This window comes from Camelus dromedarius, chromosome 5 (assembly GCF_036321535.1).
Source record: "Camelus dromedarius isolate mCamDro1 chromosome 5, mCamDro1.pat, whole genome shotgun sequence".
Taxonomy (NCBI): Eukaryota; Metazoa; Chordata; class Mammalia; order Artiodactyla; family Camelidae; genus Camelus; species Camelus dromedarius.
In genome coordinates this window covers 92,486,269-92,507,082 of record NC_087440.1, presented here as the reverse complement: position 1 = coordinate 92,507,082, position 20,814 = coordinate 92,486,269, and the positions used below count along the sequence as shown (strand labels likewise).

General features: G+C 51.8%; 1 protein-coding gene across 3 annotated transcripts in view; it reads right to left on the bottom strand.

The window, feature by feature from the left end:
• Positions 1-7,469: 7,469 nt before the first annotated feature.
• The window catches only part of LOC105105988 (cytochrome c oxidase assembly factor 8), a 30,029-nt gene continuing 16,684 nt past the window's right edge, over positions 7,470-20,814 (bottom strand). Inside the window, exons 4-5 of one of the 3 annotated variants that reach the window (XM_064486312.1) lie at positions 15,345-15,435; positions 7,470-7,743 (exon numbers count right to left, since the gene is read on the bottom strand). In XM_064486312.1, coding sequence (XP_064342382.1) covers positions 7,737-7,743; positions 15,345-15,435 — 98 coding nt within the window. In that variant the 3' untranslated portion in view covers positions 7,470-7,736. Of the gene's footprint in view, positions 7,744-9,383; positions 12,382-15,344; positions 15,436-20,814 lie in introns of those variants that run through there. The other 2 variants (XM_031454433.2, XM_064486311.1) reach the window with 2 other exon arrangements.

Sequence of the window (20,814 nt, the reverse complement as noted above, 5' to 3'; positions counted from 1 at the left end):
ACTGAATTTAGCCCCCTGTGTTACACAGTAGGACCTTATTGTTTATCTGTTTTACACATACTAGTTAATATTTGCAAATCTCAAACGTCCAGTTTATCCCTTCCCACCCCTTTCCCTGGGTTGCCATCAGGCTACCCCATTTCCCTCGTCCCCAAGGCCACATGTGGATTCAAGGCCTGCACTGATCACTCGTGTTCTCTCGCCTCCCTGCCCCATCCACCTGTCTCCACGTTTTATGGCCTAGCACACACTGGCCTCCTCCAGGCAGTCCTCCCTGTCCTTCCCTCTCCCAGGGCCTCTGCTACTTCAGCTCTGCACTCAGAGGTAGGTCGCCAGGCCCTTCCAGAGAGAGATTCTCTTGAATCTTCCCATAAGGCTCTGCTTGTGCAGAATTCGAAAGGCCCAGACACCCACACATTTTGGCTGCCCCCACTCTTTTCACCTGTGATCCCAGGGTAGGTGGACTTACTCAAGGACACAAATATGGGGGCTCCTCAGATGGGCAGATGGGTAGCTTATTCCACTTTTCAGACAAAAGTAGCCACATAGGTGCCAGGTCTGTCCCAGACAAGGTACAGTGTCTCCCACTCCTCCGCCCATGAACAGACAGTTTGGGGCCTTTAACCTCTGGAGGCCTGACAGCGGCTGACTTGAAGCTCCCAGATGCTCCTCCAGACTCAGCCTCCTCCCTACTCTCTCCACGGTGACCAGCCTCATCCAGTAAGACCAGACCATCTCCCCACTGTTAAGAGTGTTCTGGGAGCACAGACCCCACCTTAATCGCTCTGGTCTCTCCTGCCCTACTCCTTCTCACACACCCCAGGCCTAACTCAGATTCTTCAACATAGTGGTTCTCAGTCAATGGGCATGAACGAATGAATGAACAAATGGACATATGAACAAGGGAGCAATCAACACCCCAGGTACTAGATTTCTCGTGTCGCAGATGGGATTCCTAGTCTGCCTCACCCCTCCCCAGCTCTGCTGGGCCCCACCATCAGGCAGGGGGCTGTGTCCTGTGGCTTTCCTGCCTCTGCCTCCTTCCAGGGTGTGATCCAGCTTCAGCCTGGCTCCCTTCGTAGAAGCAGAAATGGCTGCAACAGTTCTAGATATCACGTCTTTGCACCTCACTGTCCAGAAGGAAAGAGCCTCTCACCTCCCACCCATCAATAATGCCCTGGGCTTCGCTGGGATTCCACCTCCCAGGTCATAATACACCCAGTCCCTACCGGGACCCCACCCCTGGCCACTGCTGGGCTTAGCCAATGGGGGCCTATCCTGGGAACAAGTTGCTGCAGGATAGGGGCTGGGGTGGAGGCTGGGGGCAGCCAGACCTCTCTACAGGAGGCCCTCTGAGCTCACAAAGTCCTGTTTCCCCTGGGGGCGGAGGGGTGGGTACCTCCAAGCAGACCATTTGCACACACCTGCTCTGTCTCACCCAATTGGGCTTGTTAAACCGTTGGGGCCCCATGTCCCACCCTCTGAACTGGCTTTCCTCTTTCCTCCCCCAGAACCGGTTACCAGACCTGCCTGTCTATGTATGGAGTGCCATGTAGGCACTAGTCAGGCTGGATTTTTCTCTCTGAGTGGATTTCTTGGTCCCCACGTGATCTCGTGGCTTCACAATCATGTTTGGGAGAAAAAGGTCAATTATCTCCGGCCACCAGAATCACCTGCATTTTGGCCCAGCTGAGACCACATGACTTGAGAAACACCCAGGAGAAAGAGGGGTGGGGAGTGAGGCCGGCTGAAGGTGGGCTTAGAGGGTCACTGCAGGCGTGGCACACTCCCACGCCCCAGGACACCCGCTGCGCTGGCCGCCTGTGCAGAGGGAAAGGCCAGGCCTGAGGAACACTGCGGGCAGGGCAGATCCACGCTGCCCTTGTGCAGGGAGGGTCTCAGCCCTGCCAGTGTTCAGTGCCCTGGGACGGGCTTCTGATTGTATCAGGCCCTGCTCAGCTCTGCAGGATGGGGTGGGGAGGGGGCAACGGGCTATAAAGGAAAACAGCCAGCCTTCAGAAGATCTTGGCTGGGCTGAGCTGGACCATCATGCTGCCCCCTTGGCCTCTACCCTGGTCCAGCACCGGTGATCACTGTCCGCACCAAAACTCAGTAACCACAGACGACCCTCTGGACACTTATTACCCACGAGCACCAGCCAAGGCAGGGAGCACGATTCCACTTTACAGATGGAGAAGTGGAGGCTGGGGAGGGGACACGGGCTGCAAGCTGTAGTCCTTGGACCACATCGAGTGCCCACTTCACTGCTGCAGTAAGGAAGACAAGCCTTTACCCACGTGCCGCCTCTGGAGATGAGATTCAGGAAGAGGCTTTGAGCAGGGCCTCTGGAAACGTTCATCTGTGGATTCATTCCAGGAGCTGCTGAGCCATCAGACATACATCCCGTTCCCCTTTTCCAGGGCTGCACATTGACCCAACCTCATCCAAAACACCATGAGTCTCTCCCGCCGTTCTCCGCACTAAGCCTCAAGACTGTCAGAGTAGTGTTCCCGTGGCCGCTGGAACAAGTGACCACAACCTGGGGGGCTTACAACAATACAAATATATTCTCTGGAGGCCAGAAGTTAGTTCCCTCCGGAAGCTGAGGGAGAACCTATCACAGGCCTCTCTCCGGCTTCTGGTGTCTCCTGAGGTCCCTAGCTTGAAGACACAGCCCACCAACCCCTACCTTCGTCTGCATGTGGCCTTTCCTCTTGAGTGTCTGTGTCTCAAATCTCCCTCTCCTTTCTAAGGACACTTGTCGTGGGATTTAAGGCCCACCCCACACCCAGGATGATCACATCCTAGCATCCTTATCTTATCTTCCTCTGCCAAGTCCCTGTTTCCAAATGTGGTCAGGATCCCAGATATGAAGGGTTAGGGCAGGGACATCTTTGGGGGCCACCAAGACCATTGGTCTCTTCACAGAACCAGGAAACTAACATAAGCCACAGTCTTATTTAAGATTGTCCCCAGAAGCCACAGTAAAAAAGATGAAAAGAAGCAGATGAAATTAACTTTGATTTTATATATATATATATACACACACATAAATTGTTTTTCCAGCAAATTTTATCAGAAATTATTTTTTAATTGTGGCAAAATATACATAACATAAAATTTACCATTTTAACCACGTTAAATGTACAGTTCAGGGACATTAACACATTCACACTGTTGTACAACCATCACAGAAAGTTTTCATCCCAAACTGAAATTCTATACCCATCAGGCAACCTCTCCTCCTCCAGCCCATGGCAACCACCATTCTACCTCCTGCCTCTATGGGTTTGACTACTCCGGGTACCTCCTGGAACTGGAATCACACAGAATGCGTCCTCTTGTATCTGGCTTATTTCATTTTATGCAATGTCCTCGAAGGTTGTCCATTTACAGCATGTCAGAATTTCCTTTCTTTTTAAGACTCTTAATATATCTCACTGAACCCAACACATCTAAGTACTACTTCAGCATGTAATCTACATAACATTTATGAGGTGGTTGCATTCCTTTCCTTGTACTAAGTCTTCGGAATCTGGGGTGCAGAGCTCTGTAAGCACAGATCAGTTCAGACCGGCCACAGCTCAGGTGCTCGCCAGCATGTGGCCATGGCTGCAGTACGGACAGTGGAGTGCTTTCTCATCAGATGTCCTGGGAAAAGCCCAGTGGCCGTGCCTGGCTCAGGAACATCTTCTGGATCCTCTCCGCACTCAGTCAGGTACCGACTCAGCTGGATGGCCCACCTGTCCACCTGGGGACACAGCCTCTTGCATCCCCTCCTCAATTCTCAGCTCTGTCCCGCCCCACCTGCTACCCAGGTCACACTCACACATTCTGAGTTAGCCATGTGTGGCCTCTGGGACCCAAGAAGGAAGAACATGCCCATGGCAACTCCTAGCCCAGAGCCAACTGAACTTTCTGTGATGATGAAAATGTTCCACACCTGTGATGTCCAATACGTAGCCACAAGCCACATGTGGCTGCTGAGCATTTGACAGGGGTTAGTGCAACCGATGGACTGAGGGTTTTTTAAATTGAAATCTAGTTGATTTACAATGTAGTGTTATTTTCTGATGTACAGCATAGTGATTCAATTATACATATATATTCTTTTTCATTTTAGGTTATTATTGAATTATTGAATATAGTTCCCAAGGGACTGAGTTTTTAATGTCACTTTACTGAAATGTAAATAGCCACACATGGCTAGTGGCTCCGGAACTGGACAGGCCACTTCTCACCCCGGCCACGCCCTGGTTGGAGCCACCTGAGTCCTGCCAGTGGTCTAGATGGGGCTGCCCCCCTGCCCTGGCCCCCTGGCAGAGTGATCAGGCGGTGGCCTCCCTGGCTCAGCGCCCTCAGGGGCTCCCAGCACACCCAGGGGAAAAGCCAGGTCTGTGTGGTGGCCTGCGGGGCCCTGGCCCGTCTCCTTCCAGCCTCCTCCTCCCTGGCTCCCGCTGCCCCAGCACCCTGGCGGTCCTGCTGCTCTCGCCCGGCAGGCACACCGCAGCCCCGGGCCTTAGTCACTTGCCCAGACCGGGATCAGGCGCCCGCGCCATCTGCTCCTTCCCAAACTCCCTAGCCCGCTTGCTATTTTCCCACAGCACTGAGCATCTAGTAACCTTCTGCATACTCACTTCTTTATTGCATACGTTGTCTTCCCCCTCTAGGATTTCTGCCTGTTTTGGTCACTGACGCCCCCAGCACCGCAGCAGCGGCCGAGAGCCGCCCACCTCGGTGCATTTGCTTGACTGAACATGACACCTGCAAACGGGCTGCACGGCAGCGGTCCTCCCTGCCGGCGTCTGATAGGCCAGGGGGCGGGCCCACGAGCCGGCGGGACCAATCAGGGCAGAGCCTGATTCCAACCCGCCCCTGGATGGACGGGCCTGCGCTGGCCCGGCCCCGCGCTCCGAAAAGCCCCAGATTTGGGGCTGTTTGAGGATGCCAGGCATCTGCCCAAATAAAGCTCTTAGGCCAGTGCCTGGCAGGTAATAACACTTGCTGCTCCTCCTCCTCCTCCTTCTTCGGTGAAGCAGACCACGGCCTTCAGCTGCACTAATTTAGCACATCGCTGCGCTAGGAAGCTTGGGGAGCATTGCGTGGGGTTGGGGGCGGGGGCGCGACGTCAAGGACAAAGGCTGTGTCCGCTGGCCTGGGCAGGGATGTCCCTTGGTGATCTCTGGGCCTTGTGTCTCCAGGACCAGATGTTCAGATTCTGGAGTTTGTAGCCAGATGCAGCAAAACCCTGGCTAATGGGAGGTCCCGCTTTCTATGCAGAAGGCCCCCGGCCACCGTGGGGGAGCTGGGTCTGTGCAGGTGGCCCTGCCAGGTGTCCTGCCACGTCCCTGCCAGAGTGGACGCCCACAGGGCCAGGGCTGTTCTTGACACCTGACCACTGTGCCCAGGCTTGGGGAGGCACCAAGGACACACTAGGATGCTCCTTTCATTTTAAAATAAAAATCTTGTTTGCGCGCTGGTTTTACCAGCAGATGGGCCGAACTTTCACAAGCCGGACCCCACAGCTGTTTGCTCCTTCGTCCAGCAGTGGCTGACGGACCCCGTATGTGTGTGTGTGTGTGCCAATGCAGAGATAAACAAGCAGCTCTTCTCGAGGGGCTCTCTGCCACCCTGCACCACGCTGGGGATGTCTGGATGGCAAACAAGTCTTAGGGTGTGAGTGTGCTGAGGTAGAGGGAAGAGAGGTGGGCCTAGGTGAATCTAGAACCCCAAGATACCTGGATGGAAACCACCTTGTGACACCTACCAGCCTCGCCCATCCATCTCAGCCCCTCCTCCAGCACAGCTCTTCCTGTACTTTTCCACCAGGTCCTGAGGACTGACTCAGGACAAAGCAAAGACAATCATCACTGAGAATCAATAGTCAAGTAGCTCCAAATGCAGCCTGAGCATTTTTGGAAGATTGATCAATTGATTCTCGATGGCATGAGAAGAAAGAAATGACTTTCCTGGAAGATCAGTGAGGTGAGCAGAATGTCTGAGCAGGGGCACTGCCCAGCAAGAAGGGTGGCCACCCCCACCACGTGGACACACAGCAGAGGGGCACAAGATGGGCAGGGCGGCCCATGAGGGCTGTCCATGTGCTGCTCCACTCCCAGTGTCCAGAGCAGGGCCTGGCATGCAGTAGGTGCTCCAGGGCATTTGTTGAATGAATGAACGAATAAGCAACGACCCCAGAAGGAACGCCATCTCGCCCTTTGCCGTGAGGGCTTATCGTTCTCGGTCTGAAGTGCGTGTGAGGCACAGAGGGCTTAGTTGCCACAGCTGAGAGGGGGACCCAGTTTCTCTGCAAACAAACCCATCTTCGCTACAACATGAATGAGCCTTGAGGACATCACACCAAGGGAAATAAGCCAATCACAAAAGATACTGTATGAAGTCCAAGAGCAGTCAGATTCACAGACAGGAGACTGGTGGGTGCCAGGGGCTGGGGAGGGGGAACGGGGAGTTAGTGTTTAATGGAGACAGAGTTTCAGATGATAAAGTTCTACAGACGGATGGATTGTGGTGATGTGATGTACTTTATGCCACTGAACTGTTCACTTAAAAATGGTAAATTTAATGTTATGTGTATTTTACCACACACACACTTAGTCTTCATCCTAGTTGGCCTCTGGGCCTCATGGCATCTCTGAGGTGAGGCTCATGCACTCCGAGAGGAGGGTGCCCTGCACAGGCTTCAGGCTTCCTAAGCAGGATGTCACAGAGATGGGCCTTCCGGCAAGAGGTGGCCAGCCGTCCAGCTGTCCACCAGCACCCCCGGCTGACCCAGCTCGCCTAGGCTCAGGTTCAAGGGTGCTTCCAGGGAAGGTGAGCGAGTGACAGGCCAGCTCCAGGACTGGCCTGTAAACCCTCTGCTGCTCCTGCAGGCTGAGGGCAATGTCCTGAACAAAGGCGAGGGCCGGGTCCCCCTGGAGTGCTCCAAGTTCCTTAGGTCACGAGTTGTGGGCCTCTTTTTGGAGGATGGTGCTCCAGAAGGCCAGAGACCCTGGGACGTTTCCCTGGGGAGCCAAGCCTTCTAGCATGAGCAAGTCTGCCAGCTGACCGGGGGTAAGGGCGCTGCAGGCTGCACCTGAGGCCTGGAGAGGTCAGGATGGGGACGGGGCACGGGAGGCGCCTTCTGTAGCGAGCAGAAGGAAGATGCGTGGGGCAGTGCCCTGAGAAGGACCCGTGTGTTGTCTGCACACCCCAACCTGAAGCTCCTGCTGTGAAACATGGCTCTCAGTTTTATGGTGCTGCTTCCTTTCTTTGTGATACTAGCAAGAAAATACTTTAATTAACCAGCACTTAGATGTAACTGCTGTACATTTGAAGGAGACGCTTCTGCAGTTGAAAGAATATAATTAAAATCTACGACTAACCTGGAATATAAACATGAAAATCAGATCAGTTGACTCCATAAAATAGTCTGGTGGGTTCTTCATCATGTGACTCATTTTTTCTCTTACCTTGAATCCTGCTCATCTGTAAGCCCTGCAGGGGCAGCAACAGTAAATCCTCAGTCTCCTAGCCCGGTGCCTGGCACAGACAGGCACTCAGTATTTGTCGGATGAATGAATGTGGATGACGATCTGTTCCCACTCACCCGCCCGCCGGTTCAGGTGCGTGCGGGCAGCGTACAGCTGGAACAGCAGGTGGCCCGGGGCCGGGGCCCACAAGATGCATTGGGCTTCTCCAGCTGTACGGGATGAGACGGTGCACTCAGTACCACGAGGCTAACACCTGGGGAAGAGAGGGAGGAGCTTGAGCACAGATTCAGACAGCATGGAAGGTGCTAAGAGCAATTACTTTGAAATAAAATAATACAGGCCTGATGGAGTCGGAGAGGGAATCTAACAGAACTGAAGTTGAAGTCTCCCGGATGGGTTTGGCCAAGCGGCTCAGAGGAGGAAAACGTGCTGACGATGCCAAAATCCCAGCTCCCGCTGGCTTCCCAGTCAGGTGGGCTTTCTGGGCAAGAAGGCCCAGCCTCTCCTTTGGGAAAACTGATTCCCCATAAAGGAAGGCTGCTCCTTCGCTGTCTACTCCTTCCTGTTTCACTTTTCTGACCAGAGGCATTGTTAAATTTTTAACTTAAAAAATGATAATAGAATTTGGATATTTGTTTTATTTTTGTTTTTAGAAGCAGAAAAAGAAAACAATGCTAGTCGGGAAAAAACACACACACACACACACTTTATCAGTTTCCCAGGAGTTCCGTGACCTCCCCATTAATCAGAAGCGTAAAGCAGTCTTTGCAAACGTGCAGAACCAGAGGGCTGCTGTGCGGGGGCCTCTGTGGCTGCCCGCCCTCCTCTGGTGCAGAAGCATGGCCAGCCACCACCCAGAGCGGAGGAAGGGGCCCAGAGGGCTGGCCAGGAGAAGGGCCGGTGGGACCTGTGCCCTCGGAGGGACGAAGGGCCAGGACACATGAAGCTGGGCGGCACCCAGAGCACGAGGCTTCTCTGTAGCGCCTGCTGCCATGTTTTGTCTAAGGAGCTGCTGTGAGGTTGCCAGGCTAGTGAGGGTGGGCGTGGGCTCACTCGGGAGGGGTAACCCCTGAAGACACCGGCCTCCCCGCCTGCAGGAACACTCACCTGGCAGAGGCCCTGGGTGCACGCCAACTGCTTGACAGCTTCGGGCCTTCGAAGAGCCCACAGGCATTTCCTGCTCAGACTCTGGCTGGCACGCCAGGGCACTGCTCCCACTCTCCCAGGGACTGGCCTCAGTCCACTCTCCCCAGGGAGACCTTTAGGTGACCGGGAGCCGGCCCCTCTGGATGTTACACATCACTGTAATCCCAGCATCCATGGGGGGCCTGTTGAAAGCCGGACACCATTCCCAACACGCCACATGGAGCGCACCCAGGGCCTCTGCCAGGTGAGTGTTACTACCAACAGGGAGGCTGGGGCCTGGAGATGGGCTCAGGCAGACCACCCTGCTCGGAAATTCCCAGGCAATCGTGTTCTGAGGCCGCTTCACTGGACCTCCCAGAGGCAGACCTTCATATTATTATGAAAGATGTTTCGGTCAGGTGCACTGTCAGTGACCTGAGCTGGATGAGCCAAGTCCTCGCACTTCTCCTGGCCATACTGGTTCCTTTTTGGGGGGGGGGGGTGAATATGAGCAATTAAAAAACCAACACCTACAAACAGCACCCAACACACAGAAGGGGGAAGAGACTCAACTTTATTTTACTTTTTAATTCAGAAACAGAAGCATTAAATTTCATCAGAGATGTTTTTTAGGAAAAGCAGTATACAATACATCACTGACATCATCTTTATTCTGTAATTTTTTTAAAGTCTACAAAAATACTTTATTTGAATGACTGTGACAGAATCATCTTAAAACAACCTAATTTTTTGACTAAGCATACAAATTTAGGATCAAAATAACCTTAGCTTAAATTTATTTGGATTTGTTATGATCTGAAGTAACATTTACCATAGTCATTTAATGGTAAATGTTTAAGAATTCAAGAAAGAGGAAAACAGCATTGTTATATCTTCCTTAATTTACTCAGCATTTAAGAACCTAGAAACTCACTAACACCATGAGCTGAGTAACCATTTTGACACTGAATTGTTAAAAAAGATGACACACGGTTACCGTGTTTCAACTACACTAAGTCTTGAGTTGCTAAAACTCTCCCGCCAGGCCTCAGTGTCTGACTACCATGGAACCGACGCCGAGCAGAGAGTCTGAGGAGAAGCACTCTGACTCCGGACACGGGCCTTGGGGGTGCCCTCCACTGTGGCCTCTGCCGCCCGCCCGCCCCAGGGCGGCGAGATACCTGCCACTCCCACCGCACCTCCCAGCCCAGGACGCTGCCACTGCCGGGCGCTGCTCCTTCTGACCATTTTCAAGGGAAACTTTCCTTTCACAGTTTTTACTTTACAAAGTCTAAGGAGCACTTGTGCTTCCTTTGTCTGAACACAGAACACGTTTGCCTTCCATCTTGGAGTCGCTCTTCCCTGGAACTGTGACAGCAGCACCTCTGGGCCTCAGACGTGAGGGGCCTTGGGGTGGGGTAAGAGCCTCGAGTCTCTGTTCGGCGCTGCGTTACCTCAGTCACACTGTGGACCCCATGCCCACCCACTGAACAGGGACCTGCCCCAGGCCCAGCCTGTGGTCCGAAGGCCGTCCCTGCCGGACACCGGGGACATACTGTTCCCCAGCTGTAGACCTTTCCCGAATGCAGAGGCCCAGGTGGTCTGTGTCCGGAGCTCTCTGGCTTCCACCAGTTACCTGCCCCCAACCCTTGATCAGCACTCGCTTAATTAAGTTTCTGTTCCTTGAAACCTCAAGAGGCTTGGTTCTAGGAGCCCTGAGGATCTTGAGGTAAATTATGAAACGTGCAGGGAAGAGCTACAGCGGGTAACAGCTCCGTACGTGGTCATACCGGTAGTGGGTCACTGAGCCACCAGCTAAAGGGCAGAATCCACTTGCTCAGTGATTCCGTAAATAAGCTATCTGGAGCAGCTGGCTAACAGCTCGGGGACAACAAGACCTTAACATCTCAGAGGGCGACTCAGGACACCTGTGTCTGCGTGGTTGTTCAGCAGTCCCACCGGTTACAAACACACACCCCCTTTCCATAGTCTCCCTCTGCCTCCAGAGTTGGGAACATGTAACTCAGTGTATCTTTAACAGTTTGCAATTGGTTACTATGGAAAGTCACCCTCGAAATCTCCAAGAATAGAGGTGCAAAAATAATTAGAAACGACACTGCTGGAAGTTGTCAGAAGAACTTTAAATGACATGGAAGCCACTCAATGAAACTGGTGGGACAGGAGAAGGAATCAAAAGCTAGAAAGCACTTCACGCCTCCGGGCTGGCTCACAAGGACCCCAGCGCCCCTCCCGGTCCCAACCCTGCTGGTTATCACTTTCCCCTGGTTTCTTGGCAGATGCACACAGTGTCACATGGGCTGGTGACAGGCTGTGTTCAGCAGAGGCAGCGGCATTATTTCTGTGAAGCCTCGTGTTCCACGCTGCGTGCTGCACGTGCCCCGCTCTCTGGGGCCCTCTGCCCCAACCTGGGTTAGCAGGCCGCGGGGCTGACTGCCCCAGCGCAGCGCTCCCCGGGAACTATGGCGTTCGGCGATGTTCGGCACACGGGCTTTCCTCTCCGGACTCTCCCTCGCTCCTCCTCGTGGACCTTAACAGCCCGGGGTCGGGGTGGGGAACAACGTGCTCCCTGTCTCTGGAACTCTGTCTTGGAAACCATCCTCAGTGGCAGCAATTTATAAGCCACAGAAGAAACAGTCTTAATGACTGTGCTGTCACACCTCATTTTGGAATAAAACCTGTTTGCCAGTGTCTTCGGGTAAATTCCAGATGCCTCATCTGTGCTCAGAGGACAGGCTCTGAAGGCCACTGCCACTGAGGCAGGTGTCCCTCCTGCAAGCTGCACCCCCCCCCCCACGGCTCCAGGATGCAGTACAAACAAAGCCTCATCTTTTTTTTTTCATTTTTTCTTCAGGTTTTATTAGGATGTAATTGACACACAGCCTGTGTAAGTTTAAGATGTGCAGCATAATGATCTGACTTACAGACATCGTCAAATTACTAGCACAGTAAGTTTAGTGAACATGCGTCATCTCATACAGATGCAAGATCTCTTCATCATGAGCCTCACCATTCTATAACCACATAATTCTATTTTAAACAATGCTGACCTCACAAAAAGTTAAACAGAGGGGCATGGTCCACAGCAAGCTGTCCAGGAAAACTTTGGAAACAGGCTCGGCCTCACTGGAGTGAGTGGGAAAAGTTCTCTGAGGCACCTCCACATCCTGAGGTCTGACACACGCTGCACTTGCCTCCGGGCCTGCACGTGTAAGCCTCCCAGGACGGCTGCGCTTCCACAGGGCCTGGACCCGAGGCCTCCGATAACCAGGGCCCATCGGTCGCGTGAGGGCGTGATAACACTGCAGGAGGCTTACAGGCCACTCGGCAGCCAGTGTCCAAATCAGTCCCATCAGTGGAGTCAAATTTTTCGGTGAAATTTTATTAATATTTTTATATTGTTCTCTTTCAAACTGGTATAATTCAAAAACACAGAAAACAGTACACTGTGCTTGGGTTTTATTTACCATCACTTCTGTGACTGACAGCCAGCCTGGCATCCATGGTCAGGACGGAGCCACGTGGGCCATGCACGGCACAGCAGGACCCGCACCCTCCCAGCCTGCCCTGCGCGGGAACCTGTGTGAAATGAGTTCTTCTACGCGGCTGCTTCTCGTGGAAACTCGGATGCCAGGTGGGCTCCTAACTGCTGGTCTTCTTTTGTTTCAGTCTAAGCTTGTTCCAAATCCTCTCCAGGGCCACTTTTCCCATGAAGAAGGTGATGGCAATATTACGTTTGTACCAGTCCCTGCAGAGGAACAGGACAAGCACGTGTGACCCACTCCAGGACCTAAGGACCAGCACCCGGGCACTGGGGGTGGGTGCCCAGCCTGACTCCTCATCCCCCTTCCTCAACTCTTCCTTTCCCACCCTCATTAAAGCTAAACTGTCCACAAAAGCCTCCTTCCTTCCTTCCTTCCTTCCTCCTGGACATTCACCAGGCTGAGAACAAGGCTCAGGAGGGATGTGCCCAGTGCACCCCAACCCTGCTTTCCCCATTCCTGGAGGCCACTACAGCCTTCCTCTGGTTTTGTTAGAAGTCTCCAAAAGAGCCCTTGGAAGCAGCATCCTTGGAGAGACACAGCTGTTGAGTGATGGGGGGTGACCACTGAGTCAAAGGACTGGAGGCTCTGCAGGGACCCGGGGGGACCTTCCCGGCTCCGGCACTTTATTCGCATGAGCAGCACATGACAAAAGTCCTCCATCTGGAGAAGCTGACTTATCACAAGTGCCAACATCACAAAGTTCCACATCCTCTTTTCTAGATGATCTGAACTCTTGGGTAATTTGCGTCTCTAACGAGATCATTCTGACGCTTCCCATACAAACACTGGGGTGGGGTCACACACAGTCACAGGCTCCCTCGCCCGCTCGACAGGACATGTCGAAACTTGCAAATTCACCACATTGTCAACCATTGAATGGGCAAAGCTTGGCAAGCTTCCACAACCGAATGCACGCATTCCAGGCTCAGTGCTAAGCCCTTGAAAGCTGAAACGCCAACAAGTGCCAGTGCTTTTTGGGCAGAGGAGCTAACGAGGGGACGCGGAACTGCTCTTCCAGACTGGACTCACGGGACGTGCTGGGTCTCAGTGTGGAGGAAAGGGGACTATCCGAGGGCTTCGGGAGCAACAGCGAGAGGTGAAAATGCTGGTCTTCCGGGCCTTTGCGCGGCCAGACAGAAAGCCCTCCTCCACATGAGAACAAGCTTTCATTTCTGTCCACTTAGGTGAGGCTATGGACGAGGAGCAAAGCCCCAAACAAGAAAGGCTTCCAAGCAAAGAAACCAGAATCCCGTCAGGACTGCAGTCCTTACGTTATTAAGGAAAAGCCAGATTCCACTGCACAGACAGCTTGATTTGATAAAATGTAGTGGGAAAGACAAACTAAGCTTTTCCTGTTCCCACAGAGGGGCGTTCAGGACCCACCGCTGCCGGGATGTGTCTCTGCTCTGAGCGCCCCGCAGAGCGCACCCAGCTCTGCAGGGTGCAAATGTGCTGCGTCCACACCAGAAATCAAAGGTCCAGAGAAATGCACTGAACACTGGCTGACCGAATAACTTACCTAGTTCAGAGTTCATCAGCAACAGACTGCGGGTGTTGGGGAACCAGCCTTTATACCCGAGTGCGCGCTCACGAGCCCCTCCAGCCTCAAACTCTGCCCCGCTCTCTTGACCCTGCCCCTCCTGCCCCACCCGACACTGTCACGCTCTGTGTTAAAGCAGACCTCAAACACCATGCCGCTCACTTCACCTGGACGTATGCACCATGAAGCAGCATCCAAACCTTTTTTAGAAACACACAACCACAGCACCGTCACTGCATGTGAGAAAATGAATGATAACTTATCAACAGTCACTGTTTAGTCTCCTCCGATTGTCAAAAATAAATGTCTTTTTACAGGTGGTTTGTCTGAATCAGGATCCAAACAAGGTCTACATACTGCATCAAGTCTCTTTTACTCTCTACCAGTTCCCCCTCCTTTTTTTTAAATCCTAGTTACTCATTGAAACTGGATCATTTGTCTTGTAGAATTTCCAACATTTGGGACCATAACTCAGGTTATTATTTACACGTGGTCTGTGAACCCCCTCTCAACCCCACAGACACGCTTTGACCTCTTTCCTGTACACTGGCTTTAGGCTTGGAGGCCTCACTAGACCCCAGTCCACTTGTTTGGGTGGGAGCTCCTCGCAGCAGCGCTTCCTCCCAGTCTCAGAGGCACGCAGGCAGCACCCCATGAGTCAGGAGTGGTCGGCCTGGTCCATCCGTTACGAAGCCCCCTTCAGCCTCCCCACCCACTGGTTCCAGTGGCTGTGGGTGACCATGCCCGGGTCGATTATTTCACTAGGAAAGTGGTAATGTTCTAGCTCCATCACTCCTGCTGCCTCAGCTGTCAGTCTGCTACAGGAAAAATGCCCCTCCACTTAGCTACCCTGAAATACCGTCGCCACAGGGAAGGCAGGAGAGGTGAGCATTCTTTGGAATGTCTCCTTCACTTATCGATTTTCAGGGTAGCGAGCTGGCTGCCCAGCCACATCCCGAGGTGACTCCAAGCCTGTCAGTATCATCATGATCCCAAAGATGTTTGTACACGTGATACATTTTTAACCCACAGCAGTCATTTTGTGTGGCTGAAATGGCTTCGTCTGTGACCCACGGGAGCACCTCGAGTTGCCTCCTGTACTGCTCTCACGTGACACCACCCCACCCGGTCTCTGAGCCTCTTTGCTTTTGTACCCCTTGTGCTGTTCCTACCCCAGACCATGCTTCTCAGAGGAGCCCATGTTCCATTAGTGGGAAGTGCTGTTTAGAATCTCCGGTCCATGCAATAGGGAAGCAAACTGCTATGGGGCTGCCATGCAAACAGATTGAAACGCAGTTTCGTTTAAAAGTGCAAAACCAGTGGGGAGGGCATAGCTCAAGTGGTAGAGCACATGCTTAGCATGCATAAAGTCCTGGGTTCAATTCCCAGCATCTCCACCAAAAAGTAAATAAACCCAACTGCCACCTGCCGCTAAAATAAAATAAGTAATACAGTAATAAAAAATAAGATATTAAAAAAAGAATTGGAGCTAAAAGTGCAAAAACTAAGTTGATAGCAACTTCTACTTTTAACATAAGCATGAATGTTGTTAAATTCAGGCAGGGAAATAATCCTACCCAGTATGGATGTGATATTCAAATTTTCAGGAAGAAAGTAAACACCTACCTGTTATAATACATGTGCTTCCGAAAATTTTTACTTAAAAATTCCTTGTAAAAGTCAGCCATTTCTTCTGCATTCAGTGTTGCTTTTTGACCTGAAAATTAATTTCAATTAATCAAACTTGTTTAATTGGTTCTAAAGAAATTATTAAAGGTAATAAAGGAGTTCAGCACGGTTGCAGGACACAAGATCAATATTCAAGTATCAACCGTATTTCTATACATTTGCAAGAAACAATCTGAAAATGAAATTAAGAAAACAATTCCATTTACAATAACATCAAAAAGAATAAAAGACTTAGGGATAAATTTAAGAAGGGAAGCGTAAGGCTTACACATGGAAACACCACGAAACATAGTCGAAAGAAGTGAAAGACCTGAGCAAATGGAAAGACCTCCCACATCTATGGTTTCAAAGACATAACGCTGTTAGGGTGACACACCCCCGAAAATGGCCCACAAGTTCAGCACAAACCCTATCAAACCTCGGCTGCCTGGCTGGCTGGCTGGCTGGCTTTCTTTCTTTCTTTCCTTTTCTGCAGAAATTGGTAAGTGGATCCTAAAATTCATATGAAAATGTAAGGAAACCCAGTGGCCAAAACAATCTTGAAAAGGAAGAACATTGGTGGAGGACTCACACTTGTCATATTCAAAACGTACTACAAAGCGACAGTTATCAAGACAGTGTGGTACTGGCAGAAGGACGGACATACAGATCAGCACAACAGCACTTAGATTCCAGAAGTAAACCCCGACATTTGTGGGAAGTGATTTTCCACAAGGGTGCCAAGACAATGCAACGGGGATGGACAGTCTTCTCGACAAACGATGCCTAGGACAACCAGATATCTACATGCAAAAAAAAAAAAAAAAAGGGCGGGGGAGAAGGTACAGGTCAGTGGCAGAGCACATGCTTAACATGCACAAGGTCCTGGGCTCCATCCCCAGAGCCTGCATTAAAAAAATAATAATAAATTTTTTTTAAAAAGGATCAATCCCTATCTCACCACGATCAAAATGGCTCAAAGGTCTAAATTTAAGAGCTAAAACTATAAAATTCTCAGAGGAAAACGTGCAAATCTTTATCACCTTGAATTAAGCAATGCATTTTAGTTAAACATGACACCTAAAGCACAGGCAAACAGAGAAAATAGATAAACTGGACCTCATCAAAATGTAGAACTTTTCTGCTTCAAAGAGCACTACTGAGAAAGTGAAAAGATAGCTTATGGAATGTGATAAAATATTTGCAAATCATCCTTCTAATACAGGTTCTAAAACCCAGAGCATGTAAAGTACTCTTACAGTTAGTCAACAATAAAGAGAGAAATAACCCAATCTTAAAATGGGCAAAGGATCTGAATAGACATCTCTCTAAAGGAGACATAGAAATGGCCAAGAAGAACATGAAAAGATATTCAACATCATTAGTCCTTAAGGAAATTCAACTCGAAAAGAGTGAGATACCACTTCACACCCACAAGGATGACTACAATCAAAACCCCGACAATCACAAGTGCTGATGAGGACGTGGAGATTCTGGGACCCTCATACACTACTGGTGGGAATGAAAAACGACTTTGGAAAAACAGCTCAGCAGTTCCTCAAAAAGTTAAACACAGAGTTATCAGTTGACCCCACAATTCCATATACATGATTGTTCATAGCAGCATTATTCATAATAGTCAAAAAATAAAAACAAGCCAAATGTTTGTCCGTCAACTGACAGATAAACAAAATGAGGTATATCCATATAATGGAATATTATTCAGCCATAAAAAAAGAATCTTCGAAGTACTGACACATGCTTCTGAACTGGATGGACCTTGAACACACTCTTTAGTGAAAGAAGGTACACACTGAAGACTGCACGTTACAGGCAGACCTTGGAGATGTTGTGGGTTCCGCTCCAGATCACCACAATGAAGGAAATACTGCAGTAAAGCGAGTCACACAGATTTTCTGGTTTCTCAGTACATATAAAAGTTATGTTTACATTCTACTGTAGTCTATTAAGTTTGCAACTGCATGTCTAAAAAAATACATTCCTTAATTACAAAATACTACTGTTGGAAAAATTGCACCAATGGATACACTCTATGCAGGCTTACCACAAACATTCAATTTATAAAAAACAGTCTCTTCAAAGCACAACAAAGCAGAGCCCAATGAAACGAGGTATGCCTGTATACGATGCCATTTATCTGGGAATGTCCAGAACAAGCAAATCCACAGAAACAAAGTAGATACGTGGCTGTCAGGGGCATGTGGGAGGAGGGACTGCGACTGCCTGCCAGTGGATATGGAGTTTCTTTTTGGGGTGATGAAAATGTTCTGGAATTAGTGGTGATGGTTGTACAATCTTGTGAACACCAAAACCACAGAACTGTACACTTTAAAAGTGTGAGCTTTACGGTGTGTGAATTGTATCTCAGTAAAGGAAAAAAGACTTGAGGGGGGAAACACCTTCTTTACCACTAGACCCTAATGGTTATAGGGTAACTAATTTTCCTCACAACTGACACATCCATAGGCGTGGACCTATCCGTGTGTGGTGGGTTTCCTCACTTAGAGACCAATGCTTCCTGAGCTCCTAAGGACCGTGAACTACCGGTGTAGGGATGTCAGATGTTGCCGAACTTGGTTGCATCCTGGGGTGGACAGCAGCCTAACCGTTCCACCTCCGAGTCAGTGAGCACACGCTGAACCAGGTGACACACTAGGTGCTGGTGGGGACTGATGACACAGGGACAGACCCAGTCACCTCTGTGGCAGGAGATGCCAACTGCAGTGCCCACTCTCAGGGCTCCCCCCGCCCCACACTCACACGACTTGAAAGGCCACATAGGACAGGAACCACAGCCTGCCAGTGTCGGGGGCGGGCAGGACCGCACAGCAGCCCAGGGGCCAGTCTCTAGACACCCAGCAATGGCTCAGGGGAAAAGGAATGAGACCACATGGGAGGGGGCACTCTGGCTTGGAAGCCCTAAGCCCCGAACAGGCACCACACCCAGGCTCCTGTACTTCAGAGCAGCCCCACATAGAGATGCCCCCCTTGGGTTCCTCCCAGGGTTTAACCCACTCGCCCCCAACAGGTGTTGTCTCCAAGCAGACGCCATGCTTCCTGGCCGCACAGCCGATGCCAATGCTTCAGCCCCATCTGGGATTCGTGGAGACAGAGGGAGAGCTGGGAGGGGTACCCCAGGGCATGTTTTCACAGAAATGGGAGGGAAAGCAGCCAGCCCAGGACTCACACAGCAGGGAGGCAGATGCTCAGACTGCAGGGCACAAGCAGGTATCCCTCATACAAAGACTGGCGCCACCCCACCAGCCTGGCCATGGGCCTATATGTCGCCTGGACTCCCAATGCCTGAGCAAATGGCCGTTTATTCCAAGTGTCCTGGCTCCTCTGACCCAGCCTCCTGCCACTCCTCAAAACCTCCATGTAGAAGATTCTCTCCCGGACCTCCCTCCAGCTGCCTCCCCTTCAGAGAGGCCTTCTCTGAGGCCTCCGTTTAAACTCCCGCTCCTCCTCACTTCCCTGCTTTTCTCTGCCAGTGGTCAACACACCCAGGAGTGCAGAGTGTATTTACTGAGCTGTTTGTCTGCTGGTCACGCGGGGAGGTCAGCTCTGCAAAGGCAAGACCATGGTTCTGTCTCATCCACACTAGTCCCAGGGACTAGCCCGGAGATGGCAAGTATTCGGAAGTACCTTAATCAATGAACAGATGGCTGCGAAGTGGGGTGAGGGGGGAACAACCAGCTGCCTGAGGGCTTCCAGGGGAGGTGACAGTCAAGCTGGGTCTTGAAGGATGAATACGATCCCACAGGGCAGAGACAGGGGAGGGGCACAGACAGAGGAGAGGCACAGATGTGGCTAAACGCTGAGTGGTGGGGGGCAGGCAGGGCTGGCGCGCCATGAGGGGCCGCAGATCGGAGACCCCGGCTTCGGGCAGTGAGCGAGCACGCTGGCCCCCGAGCACCAGTGTTTTCTGAGCCAGGAGCGGGTTTCCGCCAGTCTGTTCCCTCCAGCCAGCCTCCCGGCCCATCTCTCCCTGGCCTTCCGCACACAGGAGGATCTGAAGATGGGGGACAGGTCCGCCCGGCAGTGGCGGTTAGGGCGGCTCCACGGGGAAGGCGTTCTGTCCCTCCCCGGCTGTACGGTTGAACAGTGGCTCTCAGCCAGAGGCCGCGGTCACCACGGCACCCCTCACAGGCTGCTCTGAGGTGAACTGAGTTGCAGCCTGTGCGGCAGGGGTGGGGGGTGAACGGGGCCCCAAGAGCACACTTGATACCCCGCTGGCAGAACGGCAGGGGTGCCAGGGTCCCGAGGACAGGCCGGGGCCACGGTCAGCGGGTGGTCTAGGCTGGTGTGTCACTCAAACGGTCCCAGGCTGACGCCCAGCAAAAAGCAAAAGCGCCGTAAACGTCTGCTGAGGAATTCAGGTTGCACACCTGTCAGCCCTGCAGCGATGAATCTGAGCAAAACTAAGTAAAGAAAGAGCTAAAACGACCCAGCTCACTGCACTCTCGCTGAAAACCCACCACCAGCCGCGTCGACCCACCCGTGGCGCCCGCCCCACCCCGCCCGCATGAACACCTCAGCAGTGAGGGAGCCAGGCGCAGGAGTCCTCCCACGGCACCGCGAGACCTCATCCGGGACGGGCAGGGTTGAAGCCATGGGCCCTGCCCTCTGCACTTGAAGTCGGCAGCTGTCCTGCACTGCTGCAGAAGCTTCCAGGGAACCTCCAGTGAGCAGGCGGGCCGTGCAGCCTTGTCCAATGTGAAGTGACTGAATATTCAGATTCTTCCCATTTTGAGGCAAAGAAGGGTGATGCTGCATGGGACACAGAGTGAGGTCTTCTCCCGTTTTCCTCTAGGACGCTCCGTGGTCATATTTCTCTGCTTCTTGGCATATGTGTACTTCATGTAACTAAGCCCTTCTGGGAAGGGAGCTGGGCATTTTCTACGCCACCAGCAATCGATGAGCAGTGCCCTGTCAACGTGACTCCCGCAGTGCCGAGTCCAGTCACTGAAAACATCCTCACCTTGAGCTCAGTAAGCATAAAATGATGCCTAGGTGCTGTTTTAAAGTGCACTACTAAATTTAGAGTTTGAGCAAATTCTTTTCTTATAGTCACATTATGCATCTGTATGTGTCTTATTATTTCTACAAACTTGTTAAGGCTTTTCATAAAGTCCACACTGTCTCTTCCACTGTGCCACAAATGCCCCCTAGTCTGCTGTTCATGTCTGACTGGTTTCCTGGACGCTGACTCCTTTGTCTGCCTGGCCCTCCAGTTTGCTGGGCAGTCTGAGCGCTTCCTGCATCTCGTCTCCATGGGGAAGCCTCGCTCCTTCAACACAACCCCCGCCCCTCAGCCTCTGCCAGTCCTGGGGCACTCAACTCCCTGCTGGCTGGCCCCGGCCTGGGAAAAGCCTCAGGCTGGCTACTTCCATGAACTAGGGAGGTA